This window comes from Melanotaenia boesemani, chromosome 18 (genome assembly GCF_017639745.1).
Source record: "Melanotaenia boesemani isolate fMelBoe1 chromosome 18, fMelBoe1.pri, whole genome shotgun sequence".
Lineage (NCBI taxonomy): Eukaryota > Metazoa > Chordata > Actinopteri > Atheriniformes > Melanotaeniidae > Melanotaenia > Melanotaenia boesemani.
Genome location: NC_055699.1, coordinates 27,765,011 through 27,782,541, shown reverse-complemented (window position 1 = coordinate 27,782,541; position 17,531 = coordinate 27,765,011). Strand labels below are relative to the sequence as shown.

General features: G+C 39.3%; 1 protein-coding gene across 2 annotated transcripts in view; it reads left to right on the top strand.

Moving 5' to 3' along the window:
- The first annotated feature begins 2,827 nt into the window (after nt 1–2,827).
- The window catches only part of stk17a (serine/threonine kinase 17a), a 43,127-nt gene continuing 28,423 nt past the window's right edge, over nt 2,828–17,531 (top strand). For both annotated transcript variants that reach the window (XM_041968558.1, XM_041968556.1), the window contains exon 1: nt 2,828–3,266. In XM_041968558.1, coding sequence (XP_041824492.1) covers nt 3,088–3,266 — 179 coding nt within the window. In that variant the 5' untranslated portion in view covers nt 2,828–3,087. The remainder of the gene's footprint in view (nt 3,267–17,531) is intronic.

The window sequence follows — 17,531 nt, the reverse complement described above, 5'->3', positions numbered from 1 at the left end:
CAATCGTTCCCTCGTCCAAACCCACTGCAGGCATACAAAGTGAGAATAGTTTCAGTTCTACATGTTGTCTTTCATCGTTATCAGAGGTTCAGCAGAGTTATCCAACATCAGACATAGTCACGTGACCCTGGGCCTGTGCGGCGACCTGTCCAGGCTGTACTGGGATAGACTCCATGAACTGGATTGAATGGTTCTAGAAAATGGACGGATAGATGGATGAATACTGGACTAACTTAATTTGACAATCAATTGAATTAGTGTCAGATAATTGTATTAGTCAGAATATGATCACTGCAGTGGTGGTTGGATGTGAGGCCTTATCCGCCCATCTGTCGTACATCCACAGCATAATGCTGTGATTCTGTTCCACTGCCCGTCTTTTATTCCCTTACTCCCCGTTTATTGCATCCACAATGAAGGAGAGGTCCTGACACCCTCCTTGAATGTTTGGTTTGTTTTTTGATGTAGAAGCAATTGAAGCGTTTGCCTTGACTTTCGTAGCCTTTGTGTTTGGATGTGTTTCTATATCATCTGTTCAGCAGACCAGTTACCTGTCGCTGGAAACCAGGATGTCTGTTTTTCTTCATGTCGCAGATGTCTCACTCGGTCATGAATTACACAACTGCAAATATCCAGTAAGTGATCCATGATTTGGGAGGAAATTCTTTCATGAGTTCATATGTTAAATACATACATTTTATATCATTGTACACTGATATTTATTGTGGGGGAATAATTAAAAATACTAACACTGATCTGTAAATGCATTAATAGAAGCTGTTATAGAGATATTTGAATAAGCAGTTGGAGAAATGAAATTATTTCTAAAGAGGTACAAATTGTAGCAGCTAATTTTTTGTTTTTATAATTTTCACTTTCATATACGGGATTTCGCTAAAAGAACATGTGAATAGCTGAATGGACGGTGGCAGCTTTTCTGAGAGGTAACGCTGAAGCATGCACAGTCTTGTTTCTATCATACCTGTGTATTATACAGCTGTGTAAATAAATGTGAACGGCACTGCTCTGATTTGAACGGGTTGCTAAACACTCAGGCTTTGCTGCTGATCCACCACCGTACACCTGTTAATGAATCTCAATAAAAAGGTCACTTTGTTACTGCGCTGATGTGGTGTGGGTTTATTGTACAGAGTGACAGTTAAAAAAAAAAAAAAAAAAAACAAAAAAAAAACTAAGCTTCTGTGATGTTATTATTGGTGTAAAGATTTTGGTTCAGTTGTGTCCTGATGCTTTTGGAAGGTGTAATTCAGTGATGTTAAACCACCATTAACACAATTTTGTGAAAATTAATTTGCTAATAAATATCTGGACACACACATATATAAATAAATATAATATATACATATATAATTAAGCTTCTTAACTTCTTAGCTATGGCTGCCTAGCAGAGCCGGTTGTAAGAATAACAAACCATCACCTTATCTGTTGGTTTAGGCTGCTTTATCAAAACGACATACATAGTCTAAGTATCTGCCTTGCACCTGTTGTAAAAAGAAAAATAAAAAAATAAAATCTATAATAGAATAATAATTAAGAATCCTGACTAGCGCCCTTCCCTCGTAGTCCCCCTACAGATGTTCCTTATCGTTTTATTGACCTGGCTGGAACCTTTCTGTGCACTGAGGGAGAGAGGGAGGGGAACAGTTATGGGGGGGCACATCTCAGGTAGGGTTAACAGACATGAGCAACTCCTCCACGCCCACAGGAGCTTAGAGGAGTCCCAGTCTAGAGGTATGCTGTTTTTTTCTGACATTACATGCTGTTATTACTGTCATAATAATTGTTAGTCAGTCCTTTTATTCACTTAGACTGTTGTTATTAGTATTAAAGTTAAACTGTCGTACTGTTCGTCATAATCAAAATACAGCTGCCTACAATACTTTTACCAAGGCTAGCAAAGTACCTTGGTAAAAACAAAATAAAAACAGCAAAAGCTACAAAAATAAAATAAAAAATTAAATAAATACATAATTGGATATTTAAGAATAATAAAGAAAACAATTAAAATGATAATACAATTAAATGAAATTAAAAATCCAGTTCTGTGCTAAGCTGAAGGTCTTGCTTGAGACTGCAGTTCTGTGTTTCTCTGTGATGCTGTTCCACAGATGAGGGTCGTATTGATGGAACAAGGCCTCATCATATGTTTTGGTTCTGCATCCAGCTGCAAGTCGGCCAACAAGCAGCAGCAGATGCAGCTTGCAGCAGGTGACTTCTGTTATTGTTGCAGCAGCAGTCATGTTTCTAATGCAGACACACTTTAGGTAGAATCCTGTCAAATGTTCACAACAACTCAGTTACAGTATTCATGTCAGACACGCATGCAAGGCCTGTTCATCCACAATGTTTTTGTCCACAAATGGAAGCAACGAAATATATTTTACTATGACGATAACTATTCAAACCTTTAAACCCAGAAAACAATGTGACTTGTAGTTTGTGAACAGACCCCAATTTACATTTGATTGCAGTCTTGTGACACATATTATTAAGACTACTGGCATTTTAATAAGTTTAGTTAGTGATTTAGTGATTTATTTTACTGTATTATTTTTCTACGTTGGTGTGTTCGATAAGTGATTAAATCTGAAAAGTCTATTGTAAGGAGGAGGAGGAGGGTGGGGAGGCTTGGCTGGTGAGATATTTGTATTAAGAAGGAATTGAACATGTGGACCATAAGTGACCGCTGGAGGACGTAAACCGACTCACAAACTGGCTCCGCTGTTGCCTCCTCCTATTGGCCAGCCCGCCTGTCAATCACCGCAGCTGCCGCTTACAGGAGCCGTCCGCAGCGGCTCAGCGCGTGCAGAGCTGAAGCTGACGGAGGACAAAGTTCGCTCTGAGTGACTGGATCAAAATGAGCCGTTTATTTCACTTTTTTCATGGAAAATTAAACTGTTTTAATCGTTTCAACAGCTATGCTGCTGAACAGTGATATTTTTCCTGTCGCTCGGATGTTTTCTTCACCAGTAGTCTCTTAGAGTTGAGGAAACTACGACATTAATTTGGGGAAAAATTAATTGATATATTAAAAAAGTGAAACAGCCGCTCTGGTTAAACTGCGCCATGATCCCTGAATGTCCAACCACCGGGGAACCCAGAAGCAGAACCCGCTTCCAGTACAGTCCAGCGGGAGAACCGAGCCAGGGTCGAGTCAGCGGCTTGTTGTCCGAAATCAAAACCTCCATCAACAACGAGCCGTTCACCGACCACTACACCATCATCCCCGGGAAAGAGCTGGGCAGGTAGGAAAGTTGTAAAGACGTCAGGACTGTAAGTTTATATCGTTTTAGTTCGTGGCACCGCTGCTGCGGCTCTGGTTCAGCAGGCAGGACGCAGATCTGTTTCTGTGGTCATTACTGAGTGTTTGGGCTCTGACAGCCAAGCAGGCTTATCCGAAAGGATTTGCGCCCGTTAGATGGTGAACATCAGCCAGCATGCTCAGTCTGCGGTAATCCTCCTCATGTCTGACTCATTTCTTCATTAAAAACGTTCAGTATTGATAAAAACTTGCTGATGGGATTTTAAAGAATGAGTAAACACAGTTTAGGTAGTAACACTTACTGGTGTTTGTCTCTGACAGCAGCAAAGTCAGTTCCAGCCCTAGAATAACACGAATATGAGCACTCTTTTTTTTTTTTAAAGGAAAATATAATATTTAACATGACTTTTTAAAGCTTATTTATTAAAGGACACTCCTTCCTCTCTATAGGCTCAACCAATCTCTGATATATATTCCTGTAAGAGGCCGTTCTGTGTGACACTTTGTCGTATTCCAGGTACAAACTTGGTGAAAGAATCAGGTTTGCAGCCATGACGAGAGTCTTTGAGACAACAAAGGCTGTGCGCGCGTGTATGTGTGCGGCTTTGAATCGCATGACTTGACATTGTGACTGAGATTAGCTGCCACAGAACAACATGAAAGGTTACAATAATCTGCAGCACCGCTCAGACTTCAGCTTGCAGGGTGCAGATCATGTGTCCATCAGAGAGCCAGTCTCAGGTGTTGTCCTCTGTATGCTTATCATCCAATCAGAGTAAAGAGGACTTTTTAATACTTCAATCAATTCACCATTTTCCTCACACACCTCCCCACATCACCACTATGATAAATGAGCATCACCGCTTTCAAGTTTTTTTTCTTCAATATATAGATAATGATAAATGTTTGATGGAAATTAGTTGCCATGGCAACATTATCCCTTAAATCTCCAAGCCGTTTTTTACAGTCTTTGACCCTCTGTTTTTTATATTTGTTTGTTTGTTTGTTTATTTAATGTAAAAACACATGTAGAAGCTTAACCCTTTTAAGGCATGCAGACATGATGTTTACAGGACAGCCCCAGTTGTCAGATTACGAGGCTAAAATGATGTAAAATAAATGTGTTATTAAATATAGCAGCGTAAAGGCTAGGTTTTCTGACTCTGGAAATGTCTGTGTTTATGTAAAATGGGTTTAGTTGACAGATGGTGATCAATCACTGCCGTTTCTTCTGGTAGGCTGAAATCAGCACAGTTATTGCAGGACGGGTGGATGGACGAGGAAATGTGCAGGTTATTTATATGTGTTAAATAACAAGCCAGCCAATAACACTACCATGTTTTTAAAGCATGTGTATTTAGTTAGATAAGTGTGTTGCAGGTATAGTCCTGAGATTTACGAGGAAGATTCAACAGTCTTAATTCTGTCAGATAAACAGAGAAGCTGATAACAGAAGTCACTGGGAGTTCCTACAGAGAGCAGTTTAGACAAAACTCAGTTCTTCTTTTGGTTCATTTCAGTGAAATTACAGCCTCACAGAGGTTATGTTTTCAGTGGCATACATGTATCTGTCTATTTATTTATTTAACAGGGACAAATGCATAAAGCTTTGCTTCATAAAATAATACAAAGTAAATCCCTTGCAAACAGGTTTGTAGCCAAGGCTACAGCCTGTCTGTTTGTTAGCAACATAACGCTAAAAGTAATCGACAGATTTTGGTGAAATTTTCAGGAAATCTCTGAAATGGAATAAGGAACAATGATTAGATTTTGGGGTGATCCGGATCACTGCCTGGATCCAGTAATTATTTTTAATACTAGAACCAATTCCAATACCCCCTAGAACTGCCAGAGGAGGTCATTTTGATATTGTGCATCATCACAATGACAAAGGAAATTTATTTCCTCCTGTGAATCATTTTATCATTTGGAAGTAGACAAAGCTTTAATAAATAATTAATTGAATAGCATGTGACATTACTTTGGGCTTTCAAATAGAAAATGTCAAATACTTACTAGCTTTCACGTTCACTTCTCAGCCAACCTACAACAAAATTAAAATTTTAAATATATTTTATTTTGTTATCAATTATTTCAAGTGGAACAATTAGAAAAAAGTAGCATATAATAGTAAAGTAAGGAAACAGAACGCTGGATTTCAGCTGATATTGATTTCTTGTATCAAACGTCGACAGTTCAATAGTGAACGCACGCCGGGTCACTCTGGCAGCGATGCAGCTCTGGTCGAGGACTCCTGCATGACAAGATGCCAAAAGTAAAGCTTCTAAGTCGTCGGATAAAGCCCAGAATCATTGTAGGAAAAAACCAAACAAATAAATAAAGATTACAAGATCATGGTAGAAGTTATGAGCCGACATTGTTTGACCCGGATCATGTTGATATTCTGGATCTGGTGATCCGGAAGTTCATATATAAGTGGTACTAGGTGGGCTGGTATTTAGGGCTTTTCTCAGGTGGGGGACCGTTGGCATGGCGGAGGTCTGCGCTCACTCAGTGCTTCTAGTTTTGAGTTTAAGCTGTGGCAGCTCAAATCAGTCCCCATCCTGATCGTTGCATCCTAAAATGTCTGATATTTGCTACAGCTTTTATGAAAAGTTGCAGCACCTGAAATTTGAAATAATTCATTAAAATTCATCTATCCATTAAGGCCAATGTCAAGTCAAGTCAAATTTATTTATAAAGCACATTTAACAAAAACCTCAAATCACCAAAGTGCTGTACAAACAAAGCAGATAAAATAGCCAGGCCATCATTAAAATAAAATAAAATAAACCAATATTTCTCATAAAACAAAATACGCAAATAAAACAATATAATCTTACATCAAAATAACATAAAACACGTAAGAACATAAATACAATAAAAACTCAGATAAAATACTCAAGCTGGAGGAAAAGCCAGTGAGTTCCCCACAGCCAAAGCGAGGTTGTGGGGAGCTGGAGTCTATCCCAGCAGCTACTGGGAGCGTTTCACCATCCTGCCGAGCTCTGCAGCAAACTCAAAACCGATTTATTATTTCTTTATCAGCAGCAGATGTGGACATCCATACGCCATCTTGGTGGTTCTTGTTTTCATATCTTCGACTTTCTCTGTCCGTGTTCTGCTGTAGAAAATGTTTAATGTTTATGACTTTTTCTTCCACTACGACGTTTTTCTCCACTTTCATGCAGAACTCTGGGCCGGTGTCGTGCACAGACCTCTGTGGTGACATTAGAGGGTTAATGCGAGTAGTTTCGTACACATCTGTATGTTCATAATCAGAAACTGAAGTAAAGCCGATGTAAGTTTATCACGTTACGCAGAGGAACGCTGTGATTGGTCAGTGTTGCATTAAAGCTGCAATGATTGGACATAATTTGTAAAGACTTGCAGAATTCTTGAACTTGAAATGGTACTTGTCAGTAAATCATTGCTTAGCTTCTGACTTTTGATGGAAACACTTGGTTCAGTTAAACTGCAATCAGATGCTTTTATGGAACAATGCAGCACATGCAGAGATGAGTATTTAGACCGGATCATTTGCCTCAGTGGTTCTGGCCGACCCACAGAACGGAGCTGAATGCTGAACATCACCATGCTGTTATATCATCTGCAGCTTTAATATTTTTACTTTAGGGGTTTTGATTAGTTTAGGATGAACTTACCATCATTTTTATTGTGACAAAACTAAAAATTGGAACATTTTGATTTCACCCCTGCTCTTGTATTTTAGTCCACTCAGACCTCAGACGTCTAACAGTGGCCATCGATTGTTTATTCACCTGCCAGAGTCCAGTGTTTCTGTGTAACTCTATCGAAATTATAAAAATAAAAGATTACATCCCTTTGTCTAATTTATTATGGATAAAGCTGGTTTTGAAAAAATTAAGAACATGAATGGGTGTGACTTATATATCAGTGTTCATTAGGTAATAATCAAGCCTTGCACAAAAAGCAAGGAAATTTGTGTTTGGCAGATTATTTCTCTCTTTAAGACGACCAGCTGCAGTGTTATTATACACCGTTGGAAAGTCACCTTTACAACATGGTGCTTTTGTAGAATGAGCAACAGCTAAACATGTAGGAGGAGGTGCCACAAGAAAACGTGCCAGTGTGGCACCTCCTTCTCCACATGACATCCCATTCCTCCACCAGGAGTTGTTGGAGGTCAACCAGCACGGTTGTGTTGGTCACATTGGACCGAACACTAAGCTGATTCCTATGAGCTAGAGCCCATATTCTAGAGATGTGGAATCACCAGTAGGGATGCCACGATTATGGATTGTCTTGATGTGACTATTGTCAGAAATAATCACAATTTTAAGATTATTATGATTATTATGCACTATAAATGTGTAAAATCACAAACACTCCTTTTATAGGTCTTTAAGTTTGATTTATTTCTATATTATGACACCAATATAAAAAAGTCATATAGCAACAAAGTAAGAAATTAAAGTAAAAAGTCTGATTCCAACTTAGGGGGCTTCTTTCAGTAAACTACATTATAAAAATGCTTTTGGACATTTCTCTTCATCCTGAATAGAGAATTTAGAAACACAGGAATCAGCCTCCACTTGTTGTAGCTGCTGTTTGTACCATAATTAATCCTAGAACAGTGGAAATAAAGAGATAAGACCAGACATCTGGAATTAAGTACAGTTTCTTCTACAGACCATTTCACACCGATGATTATAAAAGGCATGTCTTAAAAGTGAAACTATCCTTAAAAACATTTTGAGACTTTTCTGTTCTTCTCACCTGAATACGTAACGTTAAGTAAATGCAGGTTAACTCATCACGTTGCGTTGTAAACCCACCCTGAGCCGTACACAGCATAACATTTCATTTCAGTCTTATGTTGAGTAAATATAAATGCCTTTTAACCAGTTGTAACTGGTTATCCTGCAGGTGGTGAAACATGTCTACAACTTTTATTATGTAATGCTGTACAGGCTGATGAGCTGTTTTCCACAATGACACCTTGGCCTTTTTTCTTTTTGGAGGGAACAACTCTTCCTCTTCCATACTTTGTTTTCGTTCCACAGATCTGCTCTGCTGATATGCTTCAGACATAATCTTTTATAGAAAGTGACCGTATTGGCAGATCTTTATGATTAATTAATTGTGGGGTTTGTTACAGTGATTAATTGTGACATCAAGTTTGGTGTTGTCCTTAAATTCACCACTTGCTCCAGAATCTCGTTCATCAGTTGATGCCAGCCCTACATCTGTGGCTTACACACCTGGCAGCAGCTGAGTGAATGCCTACAGGATAATATTGCAGGGAATTTTGGCACATTTTCTTGGACACTTTTCACATGTTTAGATGTGTTGCTCATTCCACAGAAGCATGGTCCTTTCAAGTTAGACCTCACTGTAAAGGTAACTAATCTGGCTTTTCAACGATGTATAACAAAACACCAGCTGGTATTATTAAAGTAGAGAAATAATTCACCAAACACAAATTTCCTTAGTTTATTGTGCTGCATTTAAAAGATGACAGCTTCTTGTCTTAACAAGTTTTAGATCCAGTCCACCTTGGAGCTCATACAGCTCCTGAAAGCAGATTTATGTTTTTTCTCTTCAGTCAGTACACCAATAAGGATTTGAGTGGCACGTTGCTCTGGTTAATCAGTGAAACCCAGATGAAGGGGTTGCCGTTCTTGAGCCGTACCTTGTGTGTTTATTGCATTGTTGACTCCGGTCCAGTTCCCTTGTTGAGCTTTCCGAATTCACGTGTGGAATTCCATTCATGAGGCATTCTCAGATTAAAAGCTTTGCCCTAAACCAGGCTTTGTCTGCCTTTTTTTTTTAAATATTTTTATTTTCCTGGACCGACTATAAATATGTTACATATAATTTAAAGAGTCACTTTCATCTGTTAAATAAGCTGAAAGTGGTGTCAGCTTCCATTATCCCACCCCGTGGTTTGTATCTGCTGGTAAAATCTAAGGTACGGCCACAGAAGTAGCAGAACATTCTGCCTGCAGCACGGCGTTCTAGCAGCTTGGTCGATATAAGGTATGAAGTGTGATGTGCATGGTGAGCAGTTTCCTGACTGGGGTGTGGATGAATGCCTCTCTGCCCAGTTGGCCTCCCAACATTCCTGCTCTGTGGGGAAAATCCCTGCTTATGCAGACACCGACACAAACCATATGATTCATATTCAAGCTGCACATAGATGCCAGTTTCATGATTCACTCATCTTTCTGATCAGAGAAGAAGTTGATGAAGGAAAAACACACCAAAGGATTTGAACATATGTTGACCATGTATTTGTAGACCAAGCAGTTTAAATCACCAAACAGACAGATGTTAGTCTGAGTCATGCATTCATGTTTCCAACCACAGCAACAATCACATCCAGGGAAAATGGAAATTTTAAATAATTGCTATTTAATTGTGATCACTTGACTGCAGAAACATTGCAAGGATTCAGTTATTTATGATTTTCCTTCCTTTTGAGCAACTTATTCTTTCTTTCTATCTTGTAGTTTCTTTAACACAAATAACTGTAGGTGCCACGTACTGCTGTCCACGTATTTCATTCCTCAGCTTTATCAGGATTTGACTACTCTTCCATATAAATTTCCTTTAATTACAAAATTTGCAAAGGTTTTTCTTCTGTGTTTCCCAAGCCGGTTTCAAATCCCGCAAACAACATTACAATGATCACATGATTCCATAATGTTTCAGCTTCATCTTTTATCCTCAGTTTGATATGATGCAACATTAAGAGCTGAGAGCTCGAGCTAACCCACCACCATGGTGGGTCCACTAGCTTCACGAGCCTTTAATGATCTGCCAAGCAGGCGTGACCTATATTTCACCAGTACAATGTCACACTGGAAATGTACTGATCCACATTTTTCAGGTCTTATTCAGGTCCATTATCATATAGGTTTTAATTTTTTGATTATTGTTGGCTTGAACTATGTTTTACACAATAAAATAAACACAAAATGTGGATTTGTGTGGGGACCAATGGCTGCACTTCTGTATTGGCATGTAGTGGTTTTTGTCGTCTTTTTATGGGATAAGAATTAACCTTTAGCTTTGCAGTAATGTTTGTTTTTTGGATTATTGTTTTGAAAAGTTGCTGTTCAATTGCACAAACTGGTCACCTCTTCCAAAAAGGGGCTGATGTGGGCTGAGGAGTTTAAGGTAATACCCTTTAATACATCTCTACAGGGGGAGCCCCATATGGCCCTCAGCCAAGCTCCTTTTAGTGTCTACAACAATGGTCACCTAATTCCATATGGTTAAGACCTAAAGCTTTTGCCTCATTCGCTCTTCGTGACATACACGGACCCTCACTTATTAGCCCATATGGTGCTGGTAAGAGCTTTAAGGGCTGGGATATACTTGCTGTGTATGCAAACCTGCACATCAACGTTCTGCACTGCCTGTGTATACTTGCTTCAGCACGACGCAGCCAAAATGCTCAATACTGAAAGTCACGGCTAGAGGCAGTACACACCACTTGGACTTTGAAATGGCAAAAAGGTCAACCTGCTAGTCACACTGCAATGGGTCCTTGGAGTACTTCTAGACCTGACGTCTAGAAGTGGTGCTTGCAGTGCTGTTATGCCGAGGTACTCCTATGTGAGTGGTCGGTTTGTGATTTTCCAGATTACTGGAACTTCTCGCTGAATTTGTGTGGTGACTGCAGAAGACGGGAAAACACTGATTGCCACAGAACTTTTAAAATTATTGAGTAGATGAACACAAATCAGTTTTTATTGAAAGAAATCTTAGAACTGGACAGTGAACGGACAGGGGCTGGTCATCCAGGACGATAAATTTTAAAACTGTTTGCTGTTGCAGTGGCTTTGTTTTGTGAATTTCTCGCATTTTTAAAACTTTTGCCAGTGTTTGTTGTTGCTGGGCTTCCTTGTATTTTTACCTTAAAGGGACATTGTGATTTTCCAGATTACATGTATCATGTATCGCATTCTAAAGCCTCACTTTCTCAAACACGTGATGCGGTAGCCGTCGTGTCTCAAAAAGCCACGACAACACCGATAAAAACATGTCGTCTGATAGTTCATGGAGTATTAGTCCAGTGAAGAGGCTCATAATTTCATAGATATTGCAAACTGTATCCCATCACACTGTCAGATATGGTTCCTCTGTTTTTAGAAGGAAGAATGGTTCTCACAAGGGGAATGGATCTCGACGGGGAAACTGACCTCGACACAGCACCAGCTTTTTGCCACAGTGAAAGCCAGCTTATAAAACATTCCCACCAGCTTTTAGTCCAGCTTTATGAAAGCCAGCATTTTCTGTCTACGAAAGCAAAAGAAACCACATAAACATACACTCTGTACCAACGAGACTGGTGTATTTTATCTGAATCTACTGTTATGCCCATGGTAAGGAGCAACACTGTCTGACAAAACTGAATGGAAAAAGTTAGCTTTAGGCTAACTTAGGCAGTACTGTTGACTTATTTGTCAAAGAGAAAGCTGGCAACTTCAGCATCTCTTTAAAATCTTTGTCCTTTATTGAGCTCCTTCCACCTAGGGAAGGCTAGCGCTACTTTGATCCTCCTTTTGGTATCGTGTGGTCCCGCTGCCATTTAAGTTCCCTTTTTTCTTTTTCTAGGCGATGGTGAAAACAGCTCCTGTGCTGCTGCAGCATATGTTTAACAATTTCACAGATTTTCCAACTTGCTGGGTTTGTAGGTGCTATTTATCCCTTGCCGACGGCTGTAGTTTCAAAATGGCAGACTGTCATGGCGCTGCCCTACCGTCTTACCTGTCACATGTATGAACAAATCTAAAATTATTTGTTCACAAGAATGTGTTAGATCATTAATGGAGGTCATGCTACACCAATGATAACACATATGTACATGTAGACATAATTTTGGCCAGTGAACAACAGAAATTGTTACACAATGTCCCTTTAGGGAACAAACTCCTCGTGGACTTTCACTTGATGGCAACTTAAATGCTTTATAAAGTCACTAGTGTTAAATCTGGCAGCATTCTTGCCGCTTCTGGAAACTTCAGTTCTGCAAATTAGGCATGTTGGTGTCTTGCTAGTAGGATTTTCTAATGAGTAATGATGCCACACTTTTTGAGTCTGTGTGTGGTTGTGTTGGTGGGGTTGGGCAGGAAAAAAGTAATTTTGTAAATAAGAATTTTGTTTTGCCTGTTGAAATAAAATGTTTTTATTTTTTTTGGTGTCAGGTTTAGATACTAAAACCCAACTCAGCATCAGATCTCCTCAAAGAAAACACTCTGAAAGAGGCCGTTTATGCTGAAATATGACACCTCCCTGTTACAGTGACTGCGCCAACAGTCAAAGACATCTTTCTTTCCACCGAACTGAGCGGTTCTGGTATTTTCTTCTCATTTTGTTAACCCATCATTTCATAAATCTGGTCAGCACATACAGCTGTGCAAAAGCAGAGACATTTTGCTGGAATCACCCTTTGCCCACCCAGTCATCAAGCCTCCAGCAATTTAACCAATCACAAGACACCCCTATTAGCTTTGATAGTAGCAGAACTGATCTAGAGGGTCTCAAGATCAATAATCAAAGGAGTAGAAGTGATCAAGCTAAGTCAACTTTATCCTAAGATGATGATGCAGTTTCCAAAACTTACTGTTTTTTAAAAGTCATTTATAGCAGATACAGTACATTTTAAGCCCTGGAAGCAATGGGTTTCAGTGTGGATTGGTCATGGCTGAAAGCAGCAGCAGGGAGATACTGTTTAGTTTGGGAGTCTGGATTTGCTCTTTAGAAAATATACTGGGCCACCACTGCTTTTTCTAAAGCACCATCAGCACATTTCCAAAGCCAGCAGCCTCATTCAAAGACTACACCCTAAAAGACAGCTTTTGTGCATGTGTGTAAATGCACATAAAGTGTATGCATGCACACAGGCCAAGCCAGAGGTAATGGCATGGTCACAGTTAATGTAAAGAAGCACTCTTATAGTGGATGGCTGGGGGGTGGAGGGCAGCTTAAACCAGGCTGCAGCATAAGCAGGATCCATCTAATGGACATAACTTTTGCCTTTTTACAACATACAGTGAGCATGCAGAACGTTTTCAAAACCTTTAGACCAATTCTACTACTTTTTGTAACTTAAAAGTATAGTAGCAGGGATGTTTGCTGTTTGTTTTCTTCATTGTTCTGCTTCTAATGCAGAATGTCCCTTATTTTACCTTCTTCAGCTGACTAACACTTCATGTTTGTTGATTAAACCAGGATGGTTTCCGTGTACGTATTATGGCTGCCATGCATTCCTGAGGCAGCTCGCGCTGATGCAAGTGTCACATGCGCGAGTTGCAATATTGACTTGAAGGCTAGAGGCGCTCATGCAAACCCGAGCATGAACACAAGTTAGGTGTGTGAGAAGTATCCCCTAAAAATGTTATAAAATCTCTGCAATATTCACTCATTTCAAGTGCTTTCAGGTGTGTATCAGCCACAGATGTATGACTAGTACTGGAATGGCATCTAATTGATAGACATATATCTTGTCCTGCCGCCGTCAATTGGCCGCCACTGCCTGCTACCCCAGTGCCACAAACTTTGGGGAAACACTGTTTATTTAAAGACATTACTTACATGATGTGGTTGTTGAAATATTTTGTGACCTGTTCTATGTTACAATGACTGCCACTAATAAAGAAATGATTGTTAAATTGTACATTGAAGCAAATATTTGTATTATTTTGAGTAACATTTAGCCTGGGTTATCTGGAGGTATCTGTAGGACCTCTATGCATGTGGACATCTTCAAAGAAAATTAATGTTATTTTGATTCAGTGAACATCAAATTACATTACTTAAAAAGAAATTCTACGAAATCATATTTCATTCTAATGAAAACTAAATGCAGCCCAGCTGCAGCCTGAAATACCAACGGTCATCACAGGAGGTTCTTTCTTTAGGCCACGAGACTATTAAATTCACCTTAAGCACTCCAAATTTCTTCCTTATTTCTAAAATTTATGCTCAGTTTTTTTTTCTGTGAATAGAATATTTAGTTTTCTACACAATCCTGGGTTGCATAATGATAATTGAATAAAAAAAAAGTCCTTTCTCCTCTAACACTGTATCCACCAGCCAGCTGACTGAGTTAAATTCAGTTATTCTGAACGGTTTGTCTAAGAGCTTCTCACTGCAGCCGAAAAGACACAGACTCTTTATAATTACCTCATCCAACAACCCTTAAAGTAAACAACTGAAGTGATGGAGTCTGCAGCTCCCTGCAGCAGGAGCCCCATGACTCTCACATGAAACTGCTGAGGATGAGGCAGCCCAAGGCTCTGTACACTCATACCAGTCCTTTATGGTCTCCACAAACTCCTTTTCTTTGGGATTTAGTCTGGCAGCCTCTGTTACTGCTTGAAGCTGTGATTTAATCAAGCACTAAGTTTATTTCTTCATGTACAAACATGTTTTGTTCTTGTACTAAGGTTGTACTAAGGTCTCTTAACTAAGGTAATTTAATTTATGCTTTATTTTCCAGTAGCACCATCTTGAGATTCTTCAAGCCTTTTGTTTGTTTTAAAATGTTTACCCCCTTTTCCCCCCCATTGCACTGTGTTCTCTTGAACACAGACAAGGAGAACAGAATTGACCGTGTAATATAATGATGAGGATATTGTCACTTTACAGCTCGTGTCTCTGCACAGCCTACATAACACCGTGTAGAGTAACGTAGAAAACTGTTTAATCTAGTTGCAGTATAGAATTACAGTAAAATTACAGAAGATTAAACGTTTAAACTTATTGTAACATGTCACTTAAACTTTGGAATTTGTTTTTTTTTTTTTTTCATCCATAGATTTCAGTTTGTCAAAATGAACCCCGAATATCAATGCTTGTTGCCCAGAGCGAAACAAATTTTGGCCCAAATATGCATTTTTGTTTGGTCTAAATTTGGCCTTGACTTACGGTGTTGACTAATGTGCCACATGACCACCACAAAGGTTTCCCGTATTAGGACCACTTCTGGCCCACAAAATACTAGCCGTAATCCACGTCCAGGTCAATAACCGACATCTGTACCACACGTGGCCCACAGCAGACTTGCCATAATCCAAGCCAGGCTGGCAACTGACATCAGTGCCGTAACTGAGCCATCAAACATATCTGCTTTCTGGGTGGCCTTAACATGTGCTGATTGCCTTGTTCTACTGAAATTCATTTTTATTGACATGAAGATTTTTAATTACTTTAATTTATCGTCTTATTGTTTATTACATTTTGGCCCTTTGGAGTTTGCCATTATTTTACTTTACTTGGTATGTCAATTGGGAGATGACATACCAAGGCTGCTCTCAAGATGAGATGACAGATGACAGAGAAAAGAAAAAGTAAAATGAAATTGTATCAAAATACTATATACAGGACACAACAGTTATCCAGGTCAAAAATAGAAAAGATAAGAGATCTAAAAGAAAAAAAATGAAGAAACTGGTGAATGAAGAAACAAAGAAAAAGACAAAAAAAGAAAAAGAAATCAAGTCTTCTCAGCCTGGCTGCAAACTGCCATTACATTACATCTTTGCCTTAAATAACATGCTTTAAATAAATAATGTTTGTATGAAAGTTTTGGTTGCACGGTGGTGTGGTGGTTAGCACCGCTGCCTTACCATAAGGTCGGCTGGGGGGAACCCGGGGGGCTGTGGTCTTTCTGTGTGGAGTTTGCATGTTTTCCTGTGTATGTGTGGCTTCTCTCTGGGTTCTTCGGCTTCCTCCCACTGTCCAAAGACGTGCATGTTAAGTTAATTGGTTGCTGAAAATGTTCCCTGTGTGTGTGAATGGTTGTTTGTCTCTTGCTGTGTGTGGCCCTGCGATGGACTGGTGACCTGTCCAGGGTGTACCCTGCCTCTCACCTGTTAAATTCTGGGATAGGCTCCAGCTTACTGTGACGGCAATGGATAAAGCGGTACAGAGAATGAAAGAATAAAAGTTTTAAGTTGTGATATTCTTTTTTGTTTTAATATATCTGGAGGAAACCCTGTGATGTCTAGCGGCTAATTTCCACCGGGTCCTTGTGCTCCACGGTTTCATTCTGACCTCCGCGTCAGGTCAGTTCACACCAGGAGCGTGTCAGGTGCAGAGCGGCTGCGAGTTCAGCGCCAACTGGATCCGCAAGATCACGGAATCACAGGAGAATTGGAGAATCTTGTAATTTTCCACTTCCAGGATAAGTCTCATCGCCCGTGATTAAAAAAAAAAACCAAAAAAACAATGTGACCCCCTGCCCAAATAATGGTGTAATGTTTACGTAGTTCAGTGAGGGCAAATCCATACGGGGACTTTTATTTTGAAAATCACTGAAAGCTTTTACTCTTCTCCCGTCTAATCGGTTTTGGAAAACATTTGATCCTGAAACTGACTGAGCAGCCGCTCACAGAAAGCGAAGGTCTTCACAGCAAACACTCGCTGTGTATTGGCAAGTAGCTGCTAAACAAATAGGTATTTTTGTTGATTCTCTCATCTTCTGATTATCTAATTATCCTCATCTTTAAGTGTGTTTTCAGTGATTTTTCATCATTCTTCTCTGTTAGCGCACTTGGTTTCATGTTGAAAAGACAGAAATAATTGAGTCATTGTAATGCTATGTAACACGAGACCACAGCAACCCTATTATGTCATTACCCAGAACGTATGCACCATAAAAAACAATGGCGGCGGATGAGTGGAAGTTCCCTTTTAATGTAACTGATGAGTCTTTTTTACACATCAGAGCAGGTCATGGAGTTCCTCAGGGTTCTGTGTTTGAACCATTACTTTTCTTATTGTACATGTTTTTATTAGGTAACGTTATTAAATAGTAGAGATGGGAATTTTAAGTGATTTTATTAAATCTATTAGTCAAGCCAATCAAAATTAATTTGATCTTTATGTCATCAGTAATGTGTGCTTTCCTTTTTTTTTCTTTAGGACAAAAAGGAGGAAAAAAACATGTGCCTTTAAATGCCTAAGCATTGAAAAAAAGAAAAGACTTTCTGCCATTAAGGTCTGATGAAAGTTAGGCAGATTACAAAGATGTCTTAAAGACATAAAGGCCTGGGTGATGTTTTTTTTATTTTTTGTATCCTTCAGAATTCAGGCATACCTGGGTTGTTGTCTCTCTTTTAATGCCTGGCTCAGACATATGAAAGAACTCCGAGTTAATTTAATCTTTCACTTTCACTTAAAGAATGCACAGCTGCTACAGTTGACAGTTAAATTAAAACTGTGTGCACAGCCCAAATTAAAAAGCATG